Source organism: Glossina fuscipes, unplaced genomic scaffold (genome assembly GCF_014805625.2).
Source record: "Glossina fuscipes isolate IAEA_lab_2018 unplaced genomic scaffold, Yale_Gfus_2 1, whole genome shotgun sequence".
NCBI classification, from domain to species: Eukaryota; Metazoa; Arthropoda; class Insecta; order Diptera; family Glossinidae; genus Glossina; species Glossina fuscipes.
This window is the reverse complement of record NW_023998415.1, coordinates 9,726,227-9,747,069: the sequence shown is the minus strand read 5'-3', so window position 1 is coordinate 9,747,069 and position 20,843 is coordinate 9,726,227. Positions and strand designations below refer to the sequence as shown.

Genomic DNA, 20,843 nt, shown 5'->3' with positions numbered 1-20,843 from the left:
GCTTGCAGAACAGCTTGTTGCCGTAACAATGACATTGTGCAAGACTTTAAATGCAGATGATTGAATAGCAGCTAGGACGAGTTTATGAATGCTCTTTTAACGGTTGCTATCCGCAAATCGCGAGTATTCGCAATTTAAGAAAGAACATCAAGTTGTTCAGTATAAAATACGCTTTGTAACGGAGGATAATATCTTAACTTGTGAAAATTGTTCATTCAATATCGTATGATGAACGGCATTAAATATAAATGCTTTCAATATAACATAAAAATTTTCCTTTTAATAATATTGTTGATATTATTATGGCAACGCAGTTACAGTCAATTTCCACGTAACATATATAAATCTGCAACAATTGCGACGTTTCACGATGAAACTGCCGACCGTGATGGCATTGATGTAAATGTTAGTGCAATAGCAGCCATGATAAAGGGAGAAAACATCAATGCCACGATTTATAAGAACAATATTGAAAATATTAAGAACATTAACAAATTGCAAGAAGAAGAAAAAGAAAAACAAGAAGAAGTAAAAGTTATAAAAATGGGGAAATTGCAAAGGAAACCTTTAAACAGGTCACAGCAATTGATGACGATTACGCCTAAAGATCAATTAAATGATGTCCGAAACGATAGTCGAGCAATGCATGATGTTTTACAGGATGTTGTCGTTGCCGTTGATGAGCTTCGCGATACGTCTGACATAATGATGCGAGCAAATGATGGTAACGTTTTAAGCGAAGATGGCACGAAACGTAGCCAGAGCAGAAAAGGCGGCAACTTCATCAACACTGACGACAACAATGATAATAATAACGTTAAGTATAAAACAGGAAATGATAAAAATGGGAATGAAAATGTAAATGATGCTCAAGATTACTACTTTGATGACCGAAACACAACAATGAAAACAGTAATAACAGCGAAGACCGTTGATAGCTTAAATGCCGGAAGTAATAACGCTGTTGACGATGCTGATGAAATCGATGTTGAAACGAAAGACTTCGATAATAAATCAGATAATGATATGGTCAACGATAATGTTGCAAAATGGCAGCAGGACATGACAGCCGCTTTGCAACAGCAATTGATCTATCAATTTGCAATAAAATACAAACAAATACCAAGAATTACGCTGTTTACTTGTCGTCAAACACTTTCGACGGAACAGTTGCCATCAACAGCCAAAAATATGGTGACATTTTTAAGACGAATGTACTCGAGAAGTGGTTTTAATTTGCCTGAAATCGTTAAGCCGTCGGATAGTTACGCTACCACAACGAAATCTTCGATACCGTTAACGATTATTCCGAATAAATCACGTAATGCAGAGCGTATAGTAAACAGTTTAATGGTGAAAATAGTGAAAATTGATCAATTGATAATTAAACGACGTCCTAGCGATACTGGCAGTCCATTACGACGAGGTTTCAACACTCGCAGCGACCGTCCATCGGATCGTACAACATTTACTAATGCCAATTGGCTCGATCAACAATTCGCACCAAGCACCTTTAAACAGATTGCCGTTCTAGATTTGGCTTGTGGTGCTGCCAGTCGACGTGTACTCGAAATGGTATCAAGACTGCTTTGTAATTAAAGCCATCATACACTATGTACACATACTCGAAAGAATGACTATTTAGTCGAATTTCTTTTCATTTGTTACTTGTGAACCGTAACCGTTCTTTATTTTTCAAATAATTTTTCTTCTTTTTTTTTTTTTTTGGTCATTGAAATTTACATACAGCTGTCATAATATACCGTGAATTTATCGATCATTGACGCAAATCTCATTTACTTTATATTTTTCTATTAAATGCTTCCTTTCTTTTTGTGCCAACAAACAAAACAACAACTCTACGTTGAAAACTAATAAATATCAAAAAACATACAAAAAAAAAAAAAAAAAAAAAAAAAAGTACCGTTGATTACTTGCCCCCACTACTTGCTTGTTTTTGCTATTGCATTGCACTATTGTTACTAATACTGTAACGGGACTGAATAGTTGCTAAACGTTATTTTATGCTGTTGATGTTCTATTATTCTATGTTTCTCCTGATCCTTTTCTTTTTCTACTTCTGCTCGATTTTCAAATGTGTGTGTGTGTGTGTGTGTGTGCGTGTGTATGTATTTATATATATATGTGTGTGTAAGCGCGTATGTATGTATACAATTTCTTTTCTTGTTTGTTTATTCGCAACTGAATGAATCGATAAACTGAATGTTGCAATAATAATATAATCAAACATAAACATATGCATACAATATTTTCAATTCGCAAACTTATTCATATATATATGTATACATTCATACATATATATATATATATATATATATATATATATATTTATCATGTATATATATGAATGAATGAATGTATATAGATTTATATATATATATATATATATGTATACAGGCCTCAAGTAAAGCTCTTTTTAACACAATGTATCACTGGCTGCTGATGGGGGATTATGCATTTAATCGACAAACTGAAACCGATGATGCGAATGATGTAAAAACCATGCTGAACAGTAGTAATAATGGTAGTAGTAGTAGCAGCAGTAGCAGTAGTAGAAGTGGCAATTGCAATAACATCAATACTATTAAGGAGAATAAGAAGGAAGTTGTCAGCAACAACGAGTTGCTGGTAAAAGTTGGAAAAAAATCAAATCCATCATCGTCGGATGTTGGTGGCGCCTCAACTTCCGGTTGTACAGACACTATTCATAGCGGTGGTGGCGGTAATCAACAGTATATGGCTGGCGTTGATGCAGGAGTCGCTGCATTGCATGCAGATGACACGGAGACTATTGAAAACTTTCTTGAGAAGCTTAACATCAATATAAATACAGAGTTAACGTTAGCAAAACGTACGCGCATTCCTCGTTATATAGCATCATCAACTCCCAAGCCCCAATACAATGATGATTATTATAGTACACTTAACGAGATGGATTACTACAAGTTGTACGATGTTTGGTACGTATATGTGTTTTTTTTATTTTCTGGTTATAGCGTTTGCTACAAAGAAACAAATCAAAGCACGAAAGAATGAAAATGAAAACTTTCCGATTATTTTTTTTTTTTTTTTCGTTTTACATTTTAGCTTACAGTTGTTCGATAGTAAATGTTTCAATTGCTGAAAATCTGTTCATCGGTAGTTATGCCTTATATTACTATAGAAATCGTAGGAAATATTAAATGCGATTGCATACTTGCAACTATCGAAATTGAGTAGCATTTCTTGTAATCAAATATGATTCAGATAAGATTTTTCAAATACTTTATTTATGATTGTAGAAGAGAGAACAGTGAGCAGAGCAGAGATCCACATATTACATGTGGATGTACTTTCAGTCAGAAATGATTTCTCATGTTTCATGGTTAAGAAAGAATAGAAACGGGGTTTAGTGATTTTTCAGCTGCATTCCGAACATTCATAGTGAAGTATTTAATAGTCAAGATACATACAATCTTTAGTACATTATCGTTTAGTTTAAAATTAGTTCCCAAATAGATTCTTTAATGCATCGTTGGAAATCTATATGTAGTCGTTGTCCTAGTCCCTGTATAACTTAGCCATTTGATGTCAAATACTTGAAAAGCAGAAAGTCTTTTAAGATTTCGAAAGCATTTGCAAATCGGAGGTAATGGCATATCGGGAATACGGCGAATGCGTCTAATAGTTGATTTCGCAAATTCTTCAGTTGACTTATTGCAACGATGTCTTCATGAGTTGGTTTGTTAACTTGACCGAAAGCGGTTTGTTTCTTTGCTAGCGTAGGCTACGAAATTTGGTTGACTGATCATCTATTGACAAATTTGATTCAAATTTTATCTCACAAAGATAAATAAGAAAAAGTTCTCTTTTATTATTTATCTACTAGCTTAGGGTATTAAACCATTTACTTGATCGGTTGAAGTTTCCATCCTTTTTTTTTTTTTTTGCAAATATTTCATTGTGTAGACACGCAATAACAGTTCACTGAATTTCACTTAGCTTAGCTCTATGAGATTTGCTTATATATAGTCAAGCAATAAAAATTTATGTAGCACTCGGAAAGCAAGTGCAATCTGCAAATAAGTCGTCACAAAAACATTTGTACTTTTGCTGTAAATATTTTTAACATAAAGCATTGAATTTAAACGAATACAAGACAAAATAAATTTTGTTTCGGGAGGAATTTTCTTCTCAATGCTAATGATAATTATGATGTATGATAATTATGAATTGAATAAATTACGAATGCGAATAAGTGGATATATTTGAAATATGGTCTGTTTCGAAAAGTCTCTCTGTCCGTATTTCGTGTGCACCTGTATCAAGCGTCTGGGTTCGATGATTTTAATTACGTTTTCATTGCATTAGGAATCCCGGCCTTCAATATGGTGGCGAATTGAACGTTTCGGCGATAGGCAATTTCACGCTTATGCACGGCCTTCAACTGGCTGATTGGTATCAATTGTCTCCTCCCGTAACTCGGCGTATGAATATGCATTTGGTGCGTGTGCGTTGCCTGGTGGTGGTAAGCTCCTATATTAGCTGATTTCCTAGCTGCATTATAGACAATTTTTTGTTGTTACTGCTTTTTGCTCAGATTATCCACAAAAATCGCACGGATACCTTGGAAGATTATTTGAACACTCACTATGACACACATCTTGATTCGATGAATCGCTTTAATTTCGCTCTACTATCAAATGTAAGAGATTTATTTAATTTCAGGTAAGAAATTGTGTTTGCAAAGCATAAACTAAAAATTTAATACAAAAAGTAATTTTTTTCAAAGTCATCAAGTTTATTATTTTATAAAACCGAAAAAGAAGCAAAAACTCAACAAAAACAATTTCTTTACACATTTCATTTTTCATAGCATGCCTCTTCTTCCTCTCCATTTGACCGCGCCAAGTTAAAGGTGTCTGCTGCAAAATTCATTAGGATTTTCTAGTGTTTATTTTTTTTTTTATGTCTTCTCTTCTCACTTTTTCTTTTTTCCATTACGAGGGCAACATATAAAGTGCTAGTATTTAAATGCACCAAGCATCAATAAATCAGCTTATCGCCTAACATCATCTTTTCAAATAATATCTCCGGAGTGTTCAAGGGAATCTCTTAAGAGATTCGATTTTAATAGCTATAGACAGACATTTACTAAATTCATTATTTCAATAGAAGAGAAATATCGATCTAAATATATCAAAGTAAATTTTTCGATATACAGAGAAGAAAGTTGACTTCGATGGCATTCGTTATCAAAAAAAAAAAAAGAAACGCCATTTGAAGTGAAATTCAAGTCGAGGATATAGAAAATAAATTTGACAAAAATAATGTTTTTGGCAAAATTTTCAAGAGAAATGCGAAAACATTCGCAACCTTACAAGAAGTTGAAGGTACAAATAAATAGAATGATTATACACGGTCAAGGTCAAGGTAAAACCATTAAATACCGTATACTATTTGACCTGATACAATCAATCAATCACTTCCTTATGGACCGACCAAGTCTGCTTTCTTTATTAAAAGTTAAATTTTATTTTGTATAAAAGCTTACCTTTCGTAGAAATGGTTATATAAAAAAAGAGTTCAATCCAATATTTTCCATATTCGTTCAGTATGCCGAAATAATATTGCTTAGCGATATTTTCGGGGAAATTTTGAAAAATCCTATAACAAAATATAGTAAAGTATTTTGTGAAGACTGGCCATAAAAGTGAATCGATTCAATCTATTTTCATTTTCACAGTACGAGCTATATTCAACATGTGTGGGCATACGCAACTCACAGAAGGACAGGAAATTGATTCAGCCTTAACTATGCTAATATGTTACGTGGGTCATGAGTCCGTGCTTAAATAGTGTGATTTGCCAAATATTCGGCTGTTTTCAGCTGCTATCAGTGCACTTGTATTACGATTTGCGAATATTATTATAATTAATTTTAGTTAAAGAAACGAATTTCAAAGGACAAAGTCTTAAAGGACTAGCATTTGACGTTATCGGCTTAATTGAAAAAACTTATTTACGTACTTGAGATTTGAAGTCACGACTATTGTTAGTTGTTAGTTGGGATAGTTAGTCCACTTGCCCACTTGCCCAGGTGGATAGGAGTTTACGGATGCATTCATCATGCTCTTCAGTTTCGATATCATATAATACCTTTGCATTGTCAGATATTAAAAGCTTCGTAGCCTGACACATAGATGACATTGCAAACAGAAAAATGTTTATGCTCCTCTTACCAGTTTCTGTCTTTCATGTCGATACCCTGCAAATTTCAATTTAATATCAATCCGATAGCTGAATGGAAATGACATATTTTACTTGCGAAAAGAAAGAGGGAAAGTGGAAAGGAATTTGAAAAGAAAAAGGGAAGTAAATCTGAAGGAAATTTTTGTGAGAATAGATCCCTTCTATGCAGTGCTATAAAAGCTATAGTAATATCTCTGTCTAAATGGAATCGTGCAGGCATTAGTGATCGTTGTTTATGTCGTTGATCTCGTCCACCATCGTCTATGACGTCGAGGGCATGCGATCGATGAGAGAGTGTGATGGGAAGAATAGACGCAAACCCCGATTCGTTAATTAATATTATTTTACTGCTAGTGTTAAGACGATTGTGAATGACAAAAATGATGACGTATCGACTATCATGTGAAAAGAAGGATTGAAAAAAAAGTTATATAACTATAATACACAAAACCAAAAAAAAAAAAAAATAAATGAAATTACGAATGAAGTGAGAAAGTGCTTACAGTATTGCCATCGTACGTTGGCGAGTGTATACCGGTCCACATATGTGCTTGGCAATCGCGTTCGCAATAAAGCATAGGTGTGATGAAAATATTTGGTGTGGTGTGGTCAAAAGTTGGAAATACTCTACCGTTCAATGAGTGAACGGATATCTCGGATTCGGTTAAGGCTGAATAAAACCGTAGCGTTTTGTTTTAATTTTTTGTCGATCACTGTTGGACGTTAATTCTTTTCCTTATTTTTTGTTGTTGGTAATCGTATCGTTGCTTAAATTGCAGTTTCATTTTGTCGAAAACTTCCTCTTGGGGTTATTTAAAGAATGGCAAATTTGATGGCATGATTGGAGCGTTAGTGCGCAAACAGGCGGATATTGGTGGTTCACCGATTTTTTTCCGCATCGAACGTGCCAAAGTGATTGATTACACAACTCGTACTTGGGTAGCTAGGTAAGGTGTACTTACCTGTTTATGCCTGTATAACTACATGCCGCTTATACACATTTATTCTCACATATTTGTACTGACTTTACCTCAGTTCACGCGTTCATGTTATATATACACGTACGTATGTCGTTTATCGTTTTTTGTTTTTTGTTTTTTTCTGTTTTCTTTTTGCTAGTACTGTATGCAATTCATCTCGTAGTTTATCAGAATTCCACATGCTGCTTGCTATATTATAAGCTTATACACGTACTTATATATGTAAATATATTTACGAGTTTCGTTTAATTACTTGAATCGTTTTCGCTACAATAACAGGCCATGCTTTATATTTCGTCATCCGCGAAGCACTAAGAAAGATCGAGTTGTATTCTTGCAACCGTTCACGAATGATGTCTGGGTTTATGTGGCAATATTTGGCATTTTTACTATTCTACTGCTGTGGATTTTAACAACAATTGAGTGCATTCTGCAACCTGAAAAAGACGTTGAACGGCCAACTACTACAGGTTTTATTGTATAATTTTTATATTTTTGTTTTTTTTTTTTGTTAAATTCTATGCGAGGTTGCAGTGTATAAATGCCATTTATTATAGTGGTAGTCGATGTGCAGCCAACACTTATCATTACTGGCGGATTACGTAAAACCGGCACCACTAGTAGCAAGCAGCGGCGTAACGCTTCGTTAAAAGGAAGAGTTGTTGGTAATATTTTAAAATTTTTGTTCATAAACTTTGGTAGCTTTTGTTGTGGCCAAAGTATTAATGCAAAAAAACAAAGCGGCCGCGTCGGTCTTTTTCTCGAGTCGTCACTTTTTTACGTGGGTTCGATATGCCAACAAGGTAACCATTTGCACAGTTTGTCATGTACACGTATAGCGCATAAAACGGTTTCATTGTAGGTTTGTCATTTTCAACCCATTTCTTTTCGGGTCGCTGCATTATCGTTACTTCGTTAATGTTTTCATTCGCCATTTATCAATTTTATTCCGCTAGTATTGTGGGTACTTTATTAATGGAAAAACCAAAAACTATACGGACGCTGCGTGACTTAATACACAGTTCGCTAGAAATTGGAATCGAGGACATCGCTTATAATCGTGATTACTTCTTGGTATGTGATTTTTGTTGTTCTTCCACGGCAATGATTTACGATACAATTTTATAAATCGTGTTAACCTAATAATAGCGCACAAAAGACCCAGTGGCGCAAGAATTGTATGCTAAAAAGGTCACGAGTGTACCAGCTGGTGAAAACGGTTTTAGTGACGTGCCGGTGGATGGTGTATTGCCAACTATGGCAGTTGAACTATCGGATGCCGCCAAAGCAAAAGCATATCGTGACATTTTACATAGCCATGAAACGGGAGCTCATGCCAAGGCTAGTGAAGCGTCCAACTGGTACGATCCGGATTTCGGTGTAAACAAAATAAAGAAAGGCCGTAAGCGTCTTATTAATCGTTAATTAACAAAAAAAAAATAAAAAATAAAAAAAATATCGAATACTTTTCTCTGTCGCTTAGGTTTCGCATTTCACGTGGACGTGGCCACAGCCTATAAAATCATAGCAGATACGTACACGGAGAAGGAAATCTGTGACCTAACTGAGATACAGTTGTTTCCACCGCAGAAAATGGTTAGCATTGTGCAGAAGGGCTCACCATTACGTAAAGTAATAACTTATGGGTAAATGTTTGTCGGTTTAATTGTTGTCATTCTAAGTATTTTGGTATGTCATCGTTTATTTATGCTCCCAATTAGTTTGCGTCGCGTTGCCGAAGCCGGCATTACAGACTATCAGCGTAAGGTGTGGCATTTCCCTAAGCCACGTTGTGTTAAACAATTGCACACAGACGACTTGAAAGTAAGATTGTTTGCTTTTCTATAATCCTCAATATTCATGAAACTATTCGTTCGTTGTTCGTTCATTCTTTCGGTCGTCCATTCATTTGCCTCAACTGTTTGTTTATGGATGCCAAGCTATAATTATTATTACAAGTCGATTTTCATATTGTCCTAGTCATAGAAACATTTTTTTTAATTTTGCTCTATCTTCTCTCTCTCTAACTGTTTCGCTTTCTCTTTTACTCTATTATTTCATGAGTATGCTTGTTTAGCTGTATCTTTAATTATCAAATTGCTGTCAGTTATTAACCTTCATCTTCTTACTATGCACGTTGTTGTTGTTGTTGTTCTTCTTCTTCTTCTTCTTCCCCATTTTGTTATTTTGTTATTCTTCTTTCATTTATAGGTTGATATGCAAACATTTACATCAGCTCTTCTAGTGCTTATCTTTGGCTATGCAGTTAGTCTGTTGATTTTGGGCTTAGAGATTATGTATCATAAATTATGGCAACGTTATGCGACAACATAAACATTTGAACATACGAGAACAACAACAATATATACATATCTACTTCTCGTTTTCTCAGTTCACGGTGTGTATACGTGATAAATATACTACACATTGCTTATAATACGACCCGGTGAATAAGCAACGATAATTTCTACATATTCAACCGATGCACACAAAAATGTTGAAGATGAAGCAGGAGATTCTCGTACACATACTTATATGCATACGTCTCTATATCAGTGCTCTTTGATTTTCGTTGTTGGGATTATATCAGAAGCACTAGCAGTAGTATTATTAGTACTAGTAGCTGTAGTAGTAGTAGTAGTTGTAGTAGTAGTAATAGTAGTAGTAGTAGTACTAGTAGCAGTAGTAATAACAATAGTGGTATTAGTTGTAGCAGTAGTAGTTTAGTGTGTAATAACGATAATGATAGTAGTTTTGACACGCTTTAAATGTCAATATGATGTTTAAAGCATTGAGCATAATAAATGCATCCTATTCAACGAGAGTAATTAATTATTTGCGAATGCTTTAAAGTGAAGTTACGATGCTCATAAAACGAGTAAAGAAACCCATACATATGAATAATACTTTATGTTTATACTTTAAGTCGAAAAGTTTTTCAATTAAAGGATAAAAAAAAAAAAACAACAATTTTTTACGTGAGAAGAGAATTGAGGGAGGGGGAGCGGTTTTTAAATTTTATTTTTTCAGATGTAGTATCTTAGAAATGCCTTTTAGATACGATTATTGTTCAAATGCGATCTAATCGAATTTCTCATTCATATGTAGACAGATATTTTTGATAATTCAGAAAACAATAAAATTCGTAACACGTTCACCTTTTGTATATCTTAAGAGTTGAAAAGCAAAAACACTCAAGGGTAGTCTAGTGCCCGCTACAAGAAAATATATTGAAAATTACATAGTTGGTTGCTCACCCTTCTTTGTTCTTGTTTTCTTAAACAGTCCCATTTCGATTTCGAGAAAAAAGTTTTGACATTTTTTTAAAGTAAACTTTAACAATATATTTTATATACATAGTTAGTTAATTTTTTTACTTGTGCAATTTAGAGAATTTTATGAATTTAACTGAATTCACTGATAGATCATTCAGAAATTTCGCAGCCTGATAAATGCAGAGACATATGTCTTCCCTTCTTTACACCAAATAATGAATTATGTGTTGGTAGTAGGTAGAGTTTGTAATTTAGTCACAAAAGGCAAACGGATTTTAATTTGTTTATCATTGTAGAAGAAGACAGGTGAGTCTGAGCATTGTTCAATACCACCGAACGAATTAAGATCTCGAAATTCATGATATGTTACGTAAAATCTTTTCAACCAGGCATTTAGTATTCTTTCAATTAAATTATGTTACTTATCGTCTATAAAGAATCATTTTTCTGAATAGTTTTCAATAAATTTATCAAAATAGATATGATATTACAGCTCTGCCCCAAAACAATGTATTACGACGTTTTTGTTATTTGTTATCGAAACCTAACATAATAAGTAAGAAAATTATTATCGGTCGTGACCGAATCTTTTACTCCATCACCATGATCCTAAATTTTTACATTAGATGGACATGGCTGATTTATTCCATTTCCAGAATAAAAGTAGTGTAAGTGTATGTGTTGTACTTTACGAGAGATAAACAAACAATACGGAAACCGTTGGTGCTCACGGTTTTTGTACATAGACGTGTGGGCGTTCGAGACGTAGGCAATTTTTTTTCATTTTTTTTTTTTTTAGAAGTATGGTAGTGTCACCCATAGAACATATCTGCAGTAGGTTATGAGTGCTAACCAAAAAAACCAATTTGTTATTCCTTTCGCAATGCAGAGGTGCTCGCAGTTTATGCCGTACTGTAGGCGTGCCTTCGACCGATTTGGCCCATTTCCAATTGCCTTGGTACAAGAACTTCCAATGTTTCTGCCAGCCTTGAAGTCGATTGCTTCATATTTGCGGCCAGGCGGATGTTTACCACAAACTTTACACAGACGGATAGACAGCCTGACGGATTGACGAACAGACTGACATGGTTAAATTGATTCAAAATTTGTTGCTGATCAACAATATATATATATATATATATATATATATATATATATTTTGTAAGGTTCCCGAAGTTTCTTTCTGGGCGTTGCAAGCGCTTTAACAAACTGAATATACCGCTCATCTTTCGGTGATGCGCATAAAAAGAAATGATTATGTTTTTATATATAAAGTAAAAAAATGAAGAAAATCGGTATAGCCGGGTAAGGCCGACTATTACATGTTTATACCCATTCGCTTAATATGGGCCTTTATATGTTTCCGTTATAGAATGCTAAAATGGAGACCTTCTTGCAAAGAAAAAAAAAATTTATTTTCAATGAATATCTTCATATCGAAGATCAAAGTGCGAACAGTAATATCTCAAATTTTTCAATTTTCTTACTCTATAAATTTTTAAGAAAATTGCGATCTGCCTGAGTGGCTGTGTAGGCAAGAGTCTCGACTAGCAACTCAATGGTCGTGGGTTCAAATCTCAAGTGCGGTAGAGTTTTTAATAAAGCCGAAAGTCTTAGATGCTAGTCCTTTAAGAGGTTTAGTCTTAGAATTTATTTCTCTGGCGATATTAATGATAATAATAATAAGAAAATTGGGAAAGAGCTTGAGATTAGGTCGTTCTCATACGCGGATTCGTCAACGATGCTTCACATATATATATCAGTTTGGGGAAAAAGAAATCCATTATTTTTACATGAACTTCAGGACTTTATTTAACATGCTTCGGATTGTCCGATTTGGGTCAAATAGGCACGGTTTTGGTGTATGATTTGTTGCCATTTTAAAGGTAACTTCAAAATGCCTCTCTCATAGAAGTCCTGGTCTCTATTTGCAAAAAACTCTAATAGTCGATTTTCACAATCCTCCCTAGATTCTAATTTTTTATCATTAAAGAAATTTTGCAATGCAAGAAAAAGATGATAATCGCTTGGTGCCAAGTCCGGACTGTATGGCGGATGCATTAAAACTTCCCAACCAAGCTCCCGAAGTTTCTGGCGAGTCACTGTAGATGTGTGTGGCCTAGCGTTGTCCTGGTGGAACACGACACCTCTCCTGTTGGCCAATTCTGGCTTGCATTTTCGCCTTTGTCAAAGAAAAACTGTAAAATGTACCGAATTTTCTCTTTGTTCACTTCCATTTTTAACACAACTGAATGCACCAAACAAAAAACAGCAAAAGAATTTTTTTTATTGCGAAATGTACAGTATGTAAATGTACAGTATCGGAAATTGTTTGATCGATACTTTACGACAAATCGATGAGTGCAGCCATCTACCGAAAAAATAATGGATTTCTTTTTCCCCAAACTAATATATATTTTTACACTGTTTAAACTTGTCTTGGTAAAAATTTCTTGTTAAACCTTGAAAGTATTTGGGTTAACTTGAACGAGGACAGAGATAACTCGAGATTTATCGAAAAAGTATGGAGGAGATTGTCGTTGATGCTTAAGAGCCGTAAATGGTATTAATAATCAATATAGGGTAAATATGCGTTTTATTCAAATTTTTTCGAATAATTGTACATTTGTTTTTTTTTTTTTTTGCAAAAAGGATCTTTTTCCCTCACGCATCACACTAATTGATTGTGAAAAATAGCAGCTTATACTGCAAGTTATCAATTTCATATATCATGTCGGGTGGGCCGACATTTGTTACTTACACTCTCCACCCATCTTATAGTGTACACAACCGCATAATGAAATGCGTGGATATATGTTTTATATATGCATATATTCATGAGTATATATTGCATACTATATATGAAAGATGTGCAAGCAGAAAATGACATTAAGCATATTAGTATAATAATGCAGTTTGCATGATATAAGCAATTAGCGAAATTCCATTTTTTTTTTCCCCCCAATCTTACTAAACTGATAACAGTAAATTGGGTTCATCAAATCGTTGGTGGCTCACTGTGTTAATTATCGAAACCAGTAGAAATTCACTTTGAACTTCTGGCCAGCCGAGCTTTCACGAAAATTAATTTAGACTGTCTCAGCAGAAATTATTTATAAGTATGCACATGTACATATATAGATTTTTGCTACTCGCGATTGCTTACCTAACGAATTTTCAGATGTTTGACTAAAACGATGATGTAAGTCAGTTTATACAGACATAATTAACACTCCAGCGGCCATTTTCAATACTTACTTACTAGCAAGCAGATATTTTAACTAATACTCTCAACTGGAAGTTAAATTATTTTGTTTTTCATATATTATTGTGATTGGTTTTTTTTACCTGCTATGAATTATTTTTTTATATCATTTTATTAACTATATGATAATTTCTATCCGCCCACGCCTGGAAGATATTTTGCATTTCAATTTAGTTTAATTTTTATTGATAACTCTTCCCAGGCATCTCTGCCTAAAACTTCAACGATGATTTCTTTCCATCTTTTCGTTTTTCGATGAAACTTCGATGAATACTTTCTAAACATGTTATTGTTATTCTTGCTTGGCGTTCGTCAGGCGATTGTTTTTTTTTTTTTTTTATTAATTCTCCATATGTAATGAAAGTAAGTCAAAAAATAAATTCAAGCATAGTTAAAGTAAAATTCTGTTAAAAAACAAATTAAATCCTCAGCCATCATAAGGTCTAAAAATCGGCAAGAGAAGAGAGAATCAAGTTCTCTCAATATAAAAATGAATTATTTTTGATAACATCAATTAAGCGGAATATGTGTATGAAAAATGCTCGAAACTTTACTTTGACAAATATTCAAAAGCTCAAGTTGTTGATATACACATATATGTGAATGAATAGGTGGGTAATGGACATATTAAAACGTGAACACTGTTATTTGCTTTCGTTGCTCGCACAGTCCTCGCTGTTATACAGTCCTGTAACGGCAATTTATATTGTCTAAAGGAATTTCTGATGAGTTGTCGTGACAGTAATAATTTTTTATTTTTTCTTTTTTCGAGATTTTACGGGAACACTTCAAAGGATCTATTAGTGGAATGCATGTTAGATAGAGGCGTTGAAGACAAATTGAGAAAACAAATGAAATGAAAAAGAAAAATAAAAAAATGCAAAGCAATTAAATAACTGATTTCATCCATGGCCTATGAATTCAATCAATATATATATGTGCCTTAAATTGGACTTTTACGCAAGGGCTTGAAAAATAAAACATTATGCATAGAAAATAACAATTAGGTGGAAAGTTTTCCATTTTTGCGGTAAAAAAATCTATACAATGCACAATCCTCCTCCCACTGCAACAAAATAATAATAATAATAATAATAATGAGTAAAAAAAAAATCTAATAATATGTTGACATGTTCAATTTTTTTCTAATTAAAGACAATGTAGAAAGTGTAGAATGTATGGGATAATTTCTCACATTTCATCTAATGGGTAAAGGGTAAAAAAAAATATCTTAATAGTAAAAAAGCAAAGAGGAATTGTGTTCAACTGTAACTTTGCTTGGGCTATAAAATAAATTTCGGCCATTCATAAATTAGAAGTAGCGGTCAAAAACTGACAAGATACAGAGATGCGTTCAGGCTTACGCTTTACTGGCAGCGTGGTCCTCGATCGATTTGGCCCATTTCCAATGTCAGTCTGCGTGCAAGAATGTCTAATGCTACTGTCAAATATCAAGTTGACATTTTAATTTTTCCATCCACGCGATTATCAACATTATACACGCACTCATACACATGAACGGACAGACATTGCTAGCTCGAATCAGAAATTGACGCTGACCAAACACATGTTATACTCAGAAGATTCTTTTCGGGTTTTGCAAACATTATGATAAATTGAGTATACATTTATCCTATGGTAATGGATATGAAAGGAAACTATATGTTATGTGTGTACACTATGTAGCAAAATGTGTGGATACCTTTATTATATTATGCATGCAGTGTCATAATAATTTGATAAAAAGATTAAACCTTAATATAATTTGTTTAAAAGAAACTTAAAATTTCGAAATTAAATTTTTCTTCAAGCAAAACTACAGAGAATGAAATTTTGTGCCAAAGATTTAATTAAATCTTTAGTAATTTGGTAAAATCTTCAGATTTAATAATTGTGTAAAATGTTTTATATAAAACGATAATCTGACGTGCATTTATAATATGCCAATGTGTCAATTGAGCGAACACATTTATAAACCTATGTACCTATTGCATAGATACATATATATTATATATATATATCAATTTACGTATGTATAGGGTGTCGCAAAATTCACAAAAGATTTGTATTTTACGTCGTTCGGGCGGTGAGCTCTAAAAAAATTACTCAATAAATTTTCGAAGATTAGAGTCAATTGATGCAAAGCCATCGAAACAGTTCGTGAAAATGATATTGAGAGTCAAGGGGCATTGATGCCCCTGGATGCGTGATCACGGTGATCCTACATTTTGTTCTCTACGTTGTATTCTTATGAAAGCTTTGCATCATTCGTCATGCTTGCAAAGTTCACAGTGAATGAAGAGCTGGAGTCCACTGAGTTCGCCTAATGACTAGAGTTTGTTGCACGCTGCCAAGGAAGAAATAAAGCGATGAATATAAGAAAACGGTCATGGAAAATTTCAATAAAAAATGACATATATGACAGCAAAATATTTTGCCGGCCATATATTTGGTAGACTTATCCATACATCACCCTATGAATTATGAATTAATAAAATGTGTACAATTGTTAATTATAAACCTGTGTTTTCTATCGAAACAGCATCTTATGTGACATACCCTATATACGTATATATGTATGCATGCATATGCATAACGATACGGAAATTCTCTTATAAGTTTTTATAAAATAAACATTATTTCAATATCATAGGCATTGCAAACGAAAGAATATTTTGTATACTTGCACGTTTTTGTGCATATGTTTGTATTTGTGCGAATATCTAAAATGATAAAGTTTGTGTTGACAAAATTAAAATGTTGCAAATTACATGTGATTTTCATTAAGAAAATAAAGTTTTGCATTACAAAATATCTGAGAAGATATGACGCTTGACTCTCTGCCAAATATGCGAGATGCGTTATGATAAGCATTAAGTATTTACAAAACAAGTTAATGCCAATAATAATGAAAAGAGTTATTGATAAGGAGGACGTGCATATAAGAGAATGCAGCCTTATGGAAAGGCTCGTTATTTCCTAGACTGCCCATGCGAGAAAATTTCAAGTAAAATTTATATTGAACAATGCGAAAAGAAGAAGAAATTAAATCAGCTAATGATTTAGTGTGTTTTTCATGAAGTGTCAGGCATTCTATGATCGAAATGTGAAGCTTGAGAATAACATTTTGGTTGATAATGATATATAGTCTTTTGAGCATCTGTTAGATGTTATTGATTAGCTTAAGCTATGGCACACTAAACCCCAATCTTGAAGGCTTCCTTTTCAAAAAATGGCCATTTTCAACATAAACATGGGTAATTGCTTTTTATACCCTACACCGCTGGTCGTACATAATAATAGTGGTATATTAAGTTTATCCAGATGTATGCAAAACCCAGAAGTGGTTGAGGCTAACTGCGCTAATCAATTCAGAATTACTTGATAAAGCGATCAAGTTTTCCAGGCCATCTGTCCCTCCTGTGGACCAGTTTACCGACATGTTTTGGCCCAAGGGTGAATGCTATTGAAAATGATTCGAAGTGAACCACTGTTTCGACCACTACTCTTGTAACAGTTTATTTTGAAAATTGCTTTATCTGACGTAGGGTATTGAATAGTGGCCCCTGTTCCACTATAGTGTTTTGTACTAATTGCTATTTATGACTGAAGTAATTACTAACTGAAAACAATTGCACGGCAAACAGCGCCCTTTAAAGAAAATATAACCTTTCCAAAATGGCATGTTTCAGTGGCGCTGTCTATTCATGGTTGCTTGGGTGGGAAGAGCATACACATCATTGACGTTCTACCTAATACCCTCATGGCAGTCAGATGTTCACAAGGCGAGTTATAACGCTATAAGTGACAGTGTATTTGTGATATCGGTGCAAGCCGATTATGCTACGTATTTTGTATGCTATATAAACTTCATTCCTTTTAGCTTCGTTTTTCACCATATGGTTGGCGTTTACTTTTTCCTATTAGAAGATAATTTAGCTGAATACGGTTTATTGAGAACGAAAAAAAAAAAAGAGAAAAATCTAGATAACGTAACAAACACAAAAAATATAAGTAATTTAATGATTTCGGAGGCGTTATCATATAATTTTGGAATAAGCATGCATCGAGTATTAGTGGAAAATAAATGTTATTTCGTCTCTAATGCAAATACTGATCCAATCAACCTCGTATATATGCACAAACATGAATGAATGAACAAGTATGTAAACGCTTTCACATATATTGCATATGTGGGTGTGTAGGTATATGATACCAAACCGTTAGAATGTATATGTAAAGCGTTCTTTGCGTTCTTTTTTAGTTACATAGAGATGTCAAGATATATATATATGTGTGTGTGTGTGTGTGTGTGTGTGTGTATATATATATATATGCATGCTTGCGTGTTTTAAATGCATTGGTAAGGTTTTTGTTGCTTCTGTCAGTCAGTTAAGTTGTTCAAGATTAGTGAACTCCTTTTTGTTTTCAAACAAAAGCCGATTTAGTTTATTAGCTTAAGAGACATAAGAGATTTTTAGTATGACTTTTGTAAGTTATTCAATTATTTTTTCCATACGATCATGTCATTTCCCCTTGTTCGCAGAAGGCTTTCATTAGCTTCATGCTTGTGAGACTATTTTATTCTCTATGGATGAACTGTAAGTAAGTTTATATTTATGAAGATAATTAAGTCTGAACAGTTTCGATAGTGTTTATGAAACGTTCGTTTTGTTTTTATTGAACATATTTCCTACATTTCTAGCACATTAAAAATCTGACCGACCAGCCAACCAATTATTATCATTTGTTGACCTTGCTTGACACAAATTGCAATAACATCAACATTCTCATTACAAGAATATAAGAGAAAAATAAAAATAAAAAAAAATACAAGAAACAAAAAAAGAAAAATACAAAAATTAAAAAAAAAAAAAAGACATGAAGAAAAGTAGTAGGAAAAGTTCGTGCCGCCTGTATATTACAACAATTATATCATCATATTGTGTATTGTAGTGCTTCCAACTGCTGTTAACCACAGTCAGCATTCAGCATGTACATATGCATGTGTTTGTTGTGTTTGTACAACTTGAAGGCACAATGCCAAGTGGCAATTGGTGCTTGGTTTGTTATACAATTTGTTTCAGTTAAGTGCTCTTGTTGTACTCGTGAGTGAATAAGCAAATGTATGAGTGTACGAATGCCTCTGTTTAAGCGCGTATTGGTATGTCTATGGGTGTATGTATGTGTATCCGTATATATATATATATATATATATTATATATATATATAATTCTCTGCATTTCCCTGAGTTAGTCCCCTAAACTTGTTAGACACATTTTTCTTGGCAGTTTATTTCTTTTTCGTTGTCTTCTTCTTTGCCCTTCTCGATGGCTATCACTTATTTATTATTATTTTTTCCTTTTACTTTTGTTCCTTATATTTTGTGTTGTTTATTTGTCTTATTTACTATAAGAGTATTTTGTGTGTATGTGCTTGTCTATTTGTATGTACATGTACTGGTAAAAGAACAAAATGTGACTTCAAGTTCCGTTTAACTGAAAACGTATTGTGGTCTTCTCCCTCAATACTTAACTACATGTAACATACTTGTTATTCGGTCAATAGTCAATAGTTGGCTTATCAGTTAGCAAATGATTAAAAAGAAAAGGAAGGAAAAACGGGTCGGATCCTGAATACCCTTCAGAGCGTTGAAACTTTTACTGAAATTAATTTTTACATAAACTTTGTTTATTAACGTCCAATATCAGTTATATGATTTGAGTGTGATTCGCCCTTAATGGAGATTAATCGCTTTTATGAAGGGGCTGATTATTGACTTGACTTGAGAATCTTTGTATATAAGAGCTCCGTACAATATATTAATTAATTGTACGATTAGTTGTAGTAGCAGTAGTAGTAGTAGTAGTAGCAGCATATCAACTATGATAAGGTTTCATGCAGGTAAGTACATATACGGACATGTAAAGGCGCGCAAGTTTTTTTTTTTTTTTCTGGTCTTGTAGGGCTAGAGGTGGTAAGACCGAGCTAAATGTTAAAATGGAATTCTTTGGTAAATATTTGTGTGGGCGCAAGTATGTCGAATTCATGTAAGTGACTTTCAAAATAAGTTTTTCGACTTAGTACATAGTATGTTGAATTTTTGTTTTCTCCTTTTTTTTTTTTTTTTTTTTTTAGTTATTTTTCTCTGCCTACTATTTTGCGTGTTTTTATCTTTAAGTCTTTCGTCCGTCTTCTAAGGGAGCATATATTGTTTGGGTTGGAATATTTGAATCCGCAATTAGTTCGTTCTGCGTGATTTTAGTACAATTTTTATTATCCAAAGTTTAAAGTACAGGAATAATGTTTTCTTTTTTAACTTTCCACTTTCGTGATACGGAAAATGATTTTAATCTTTTCTAGAGAATTAATGAATCAATGTATGAGAAACTAATTGCCTTTCATAGTTTGGCTTAGAAAGCGAACTTAATTTCCCAGAATCTAAGTGAAGCATTTAAAGAACTGCAATTATTTCGCAACGAGTCTCTCAATGTGAATGGATCGCAGTTGAAATAAACAGTTACAGCGGAGCTATGCAAGACTCATAACACCTTGATAGATATCCATTGCTAACTATATTAGTTTGTATGTATAACAAGGAAAACACTATAGCGAGCTATTGGTAGCCGTTAAACATCCTACACTGACTTTTCAAAATGAGTTTTTATGTAAAGTAACCGAAAAAGTGATCCAATTCGAACGATTTTCATAAGCGTTCTGCTTTGGGCGAACACCCAAGGTGGTGTCTCGAAGTTCATCACAAAACATTGCGGCATGTAGGTTGATAATAAAAACAACTAGGCGGCCGGACAGACAAGTTTAAATTCAAGTTCAAAATGACGTTTTGAATCGATTAGTGTAACAAAAGATTGTGTTTATCTCAAGTCCTTCTAGATTTTGCACACATCCGCCCAAATTCATCATACCCTTGCTTCACTACAAGTGATGTAGAATGTAACAAGGGACCTCAGTGAACGTTTTAGAAATGTAAATAAGTAGATTTTTATTTATTCATTTCTTATAAAAAACACACTCTACAGGATAGATGTGCTTCACTTCAATTAATTCTGT

General features: G+C 33.6%; 1 protein-coding gene across 1 annotated transcript; it reads left to right on the top strand.

Annotated features, from left to right (window-relative positions):
* Positions 1–543: 543 nt before the first annotated feature.
* LOC119632317 lies at positions 544–9,566 on the top strand. The gene is made up of 12 exons (XM_038025158.1): positions 544–1,575; positions 2,419–2,981; positions 4,372–4,528; positions 4,601–4,728; positions 7,032–7,199; positions 7,512–7,702; positions 7,790–8,035; positions 8,095–8,306; positions 8,382–8,634; positions 8,716–8,878; positions 8,954–9,056; positions 9,444–9,566. Exons 1-12 carry the CDS (start codon positions 544–546, stop codon positions 9,564–9,566), a joined length of 3,339 nt encoding a protein of 1,112 aa, XP_037881086.1.
* The last annotated feature ends 11,277 nt before the right edge of the window (positions 9,567–20,843 follow it).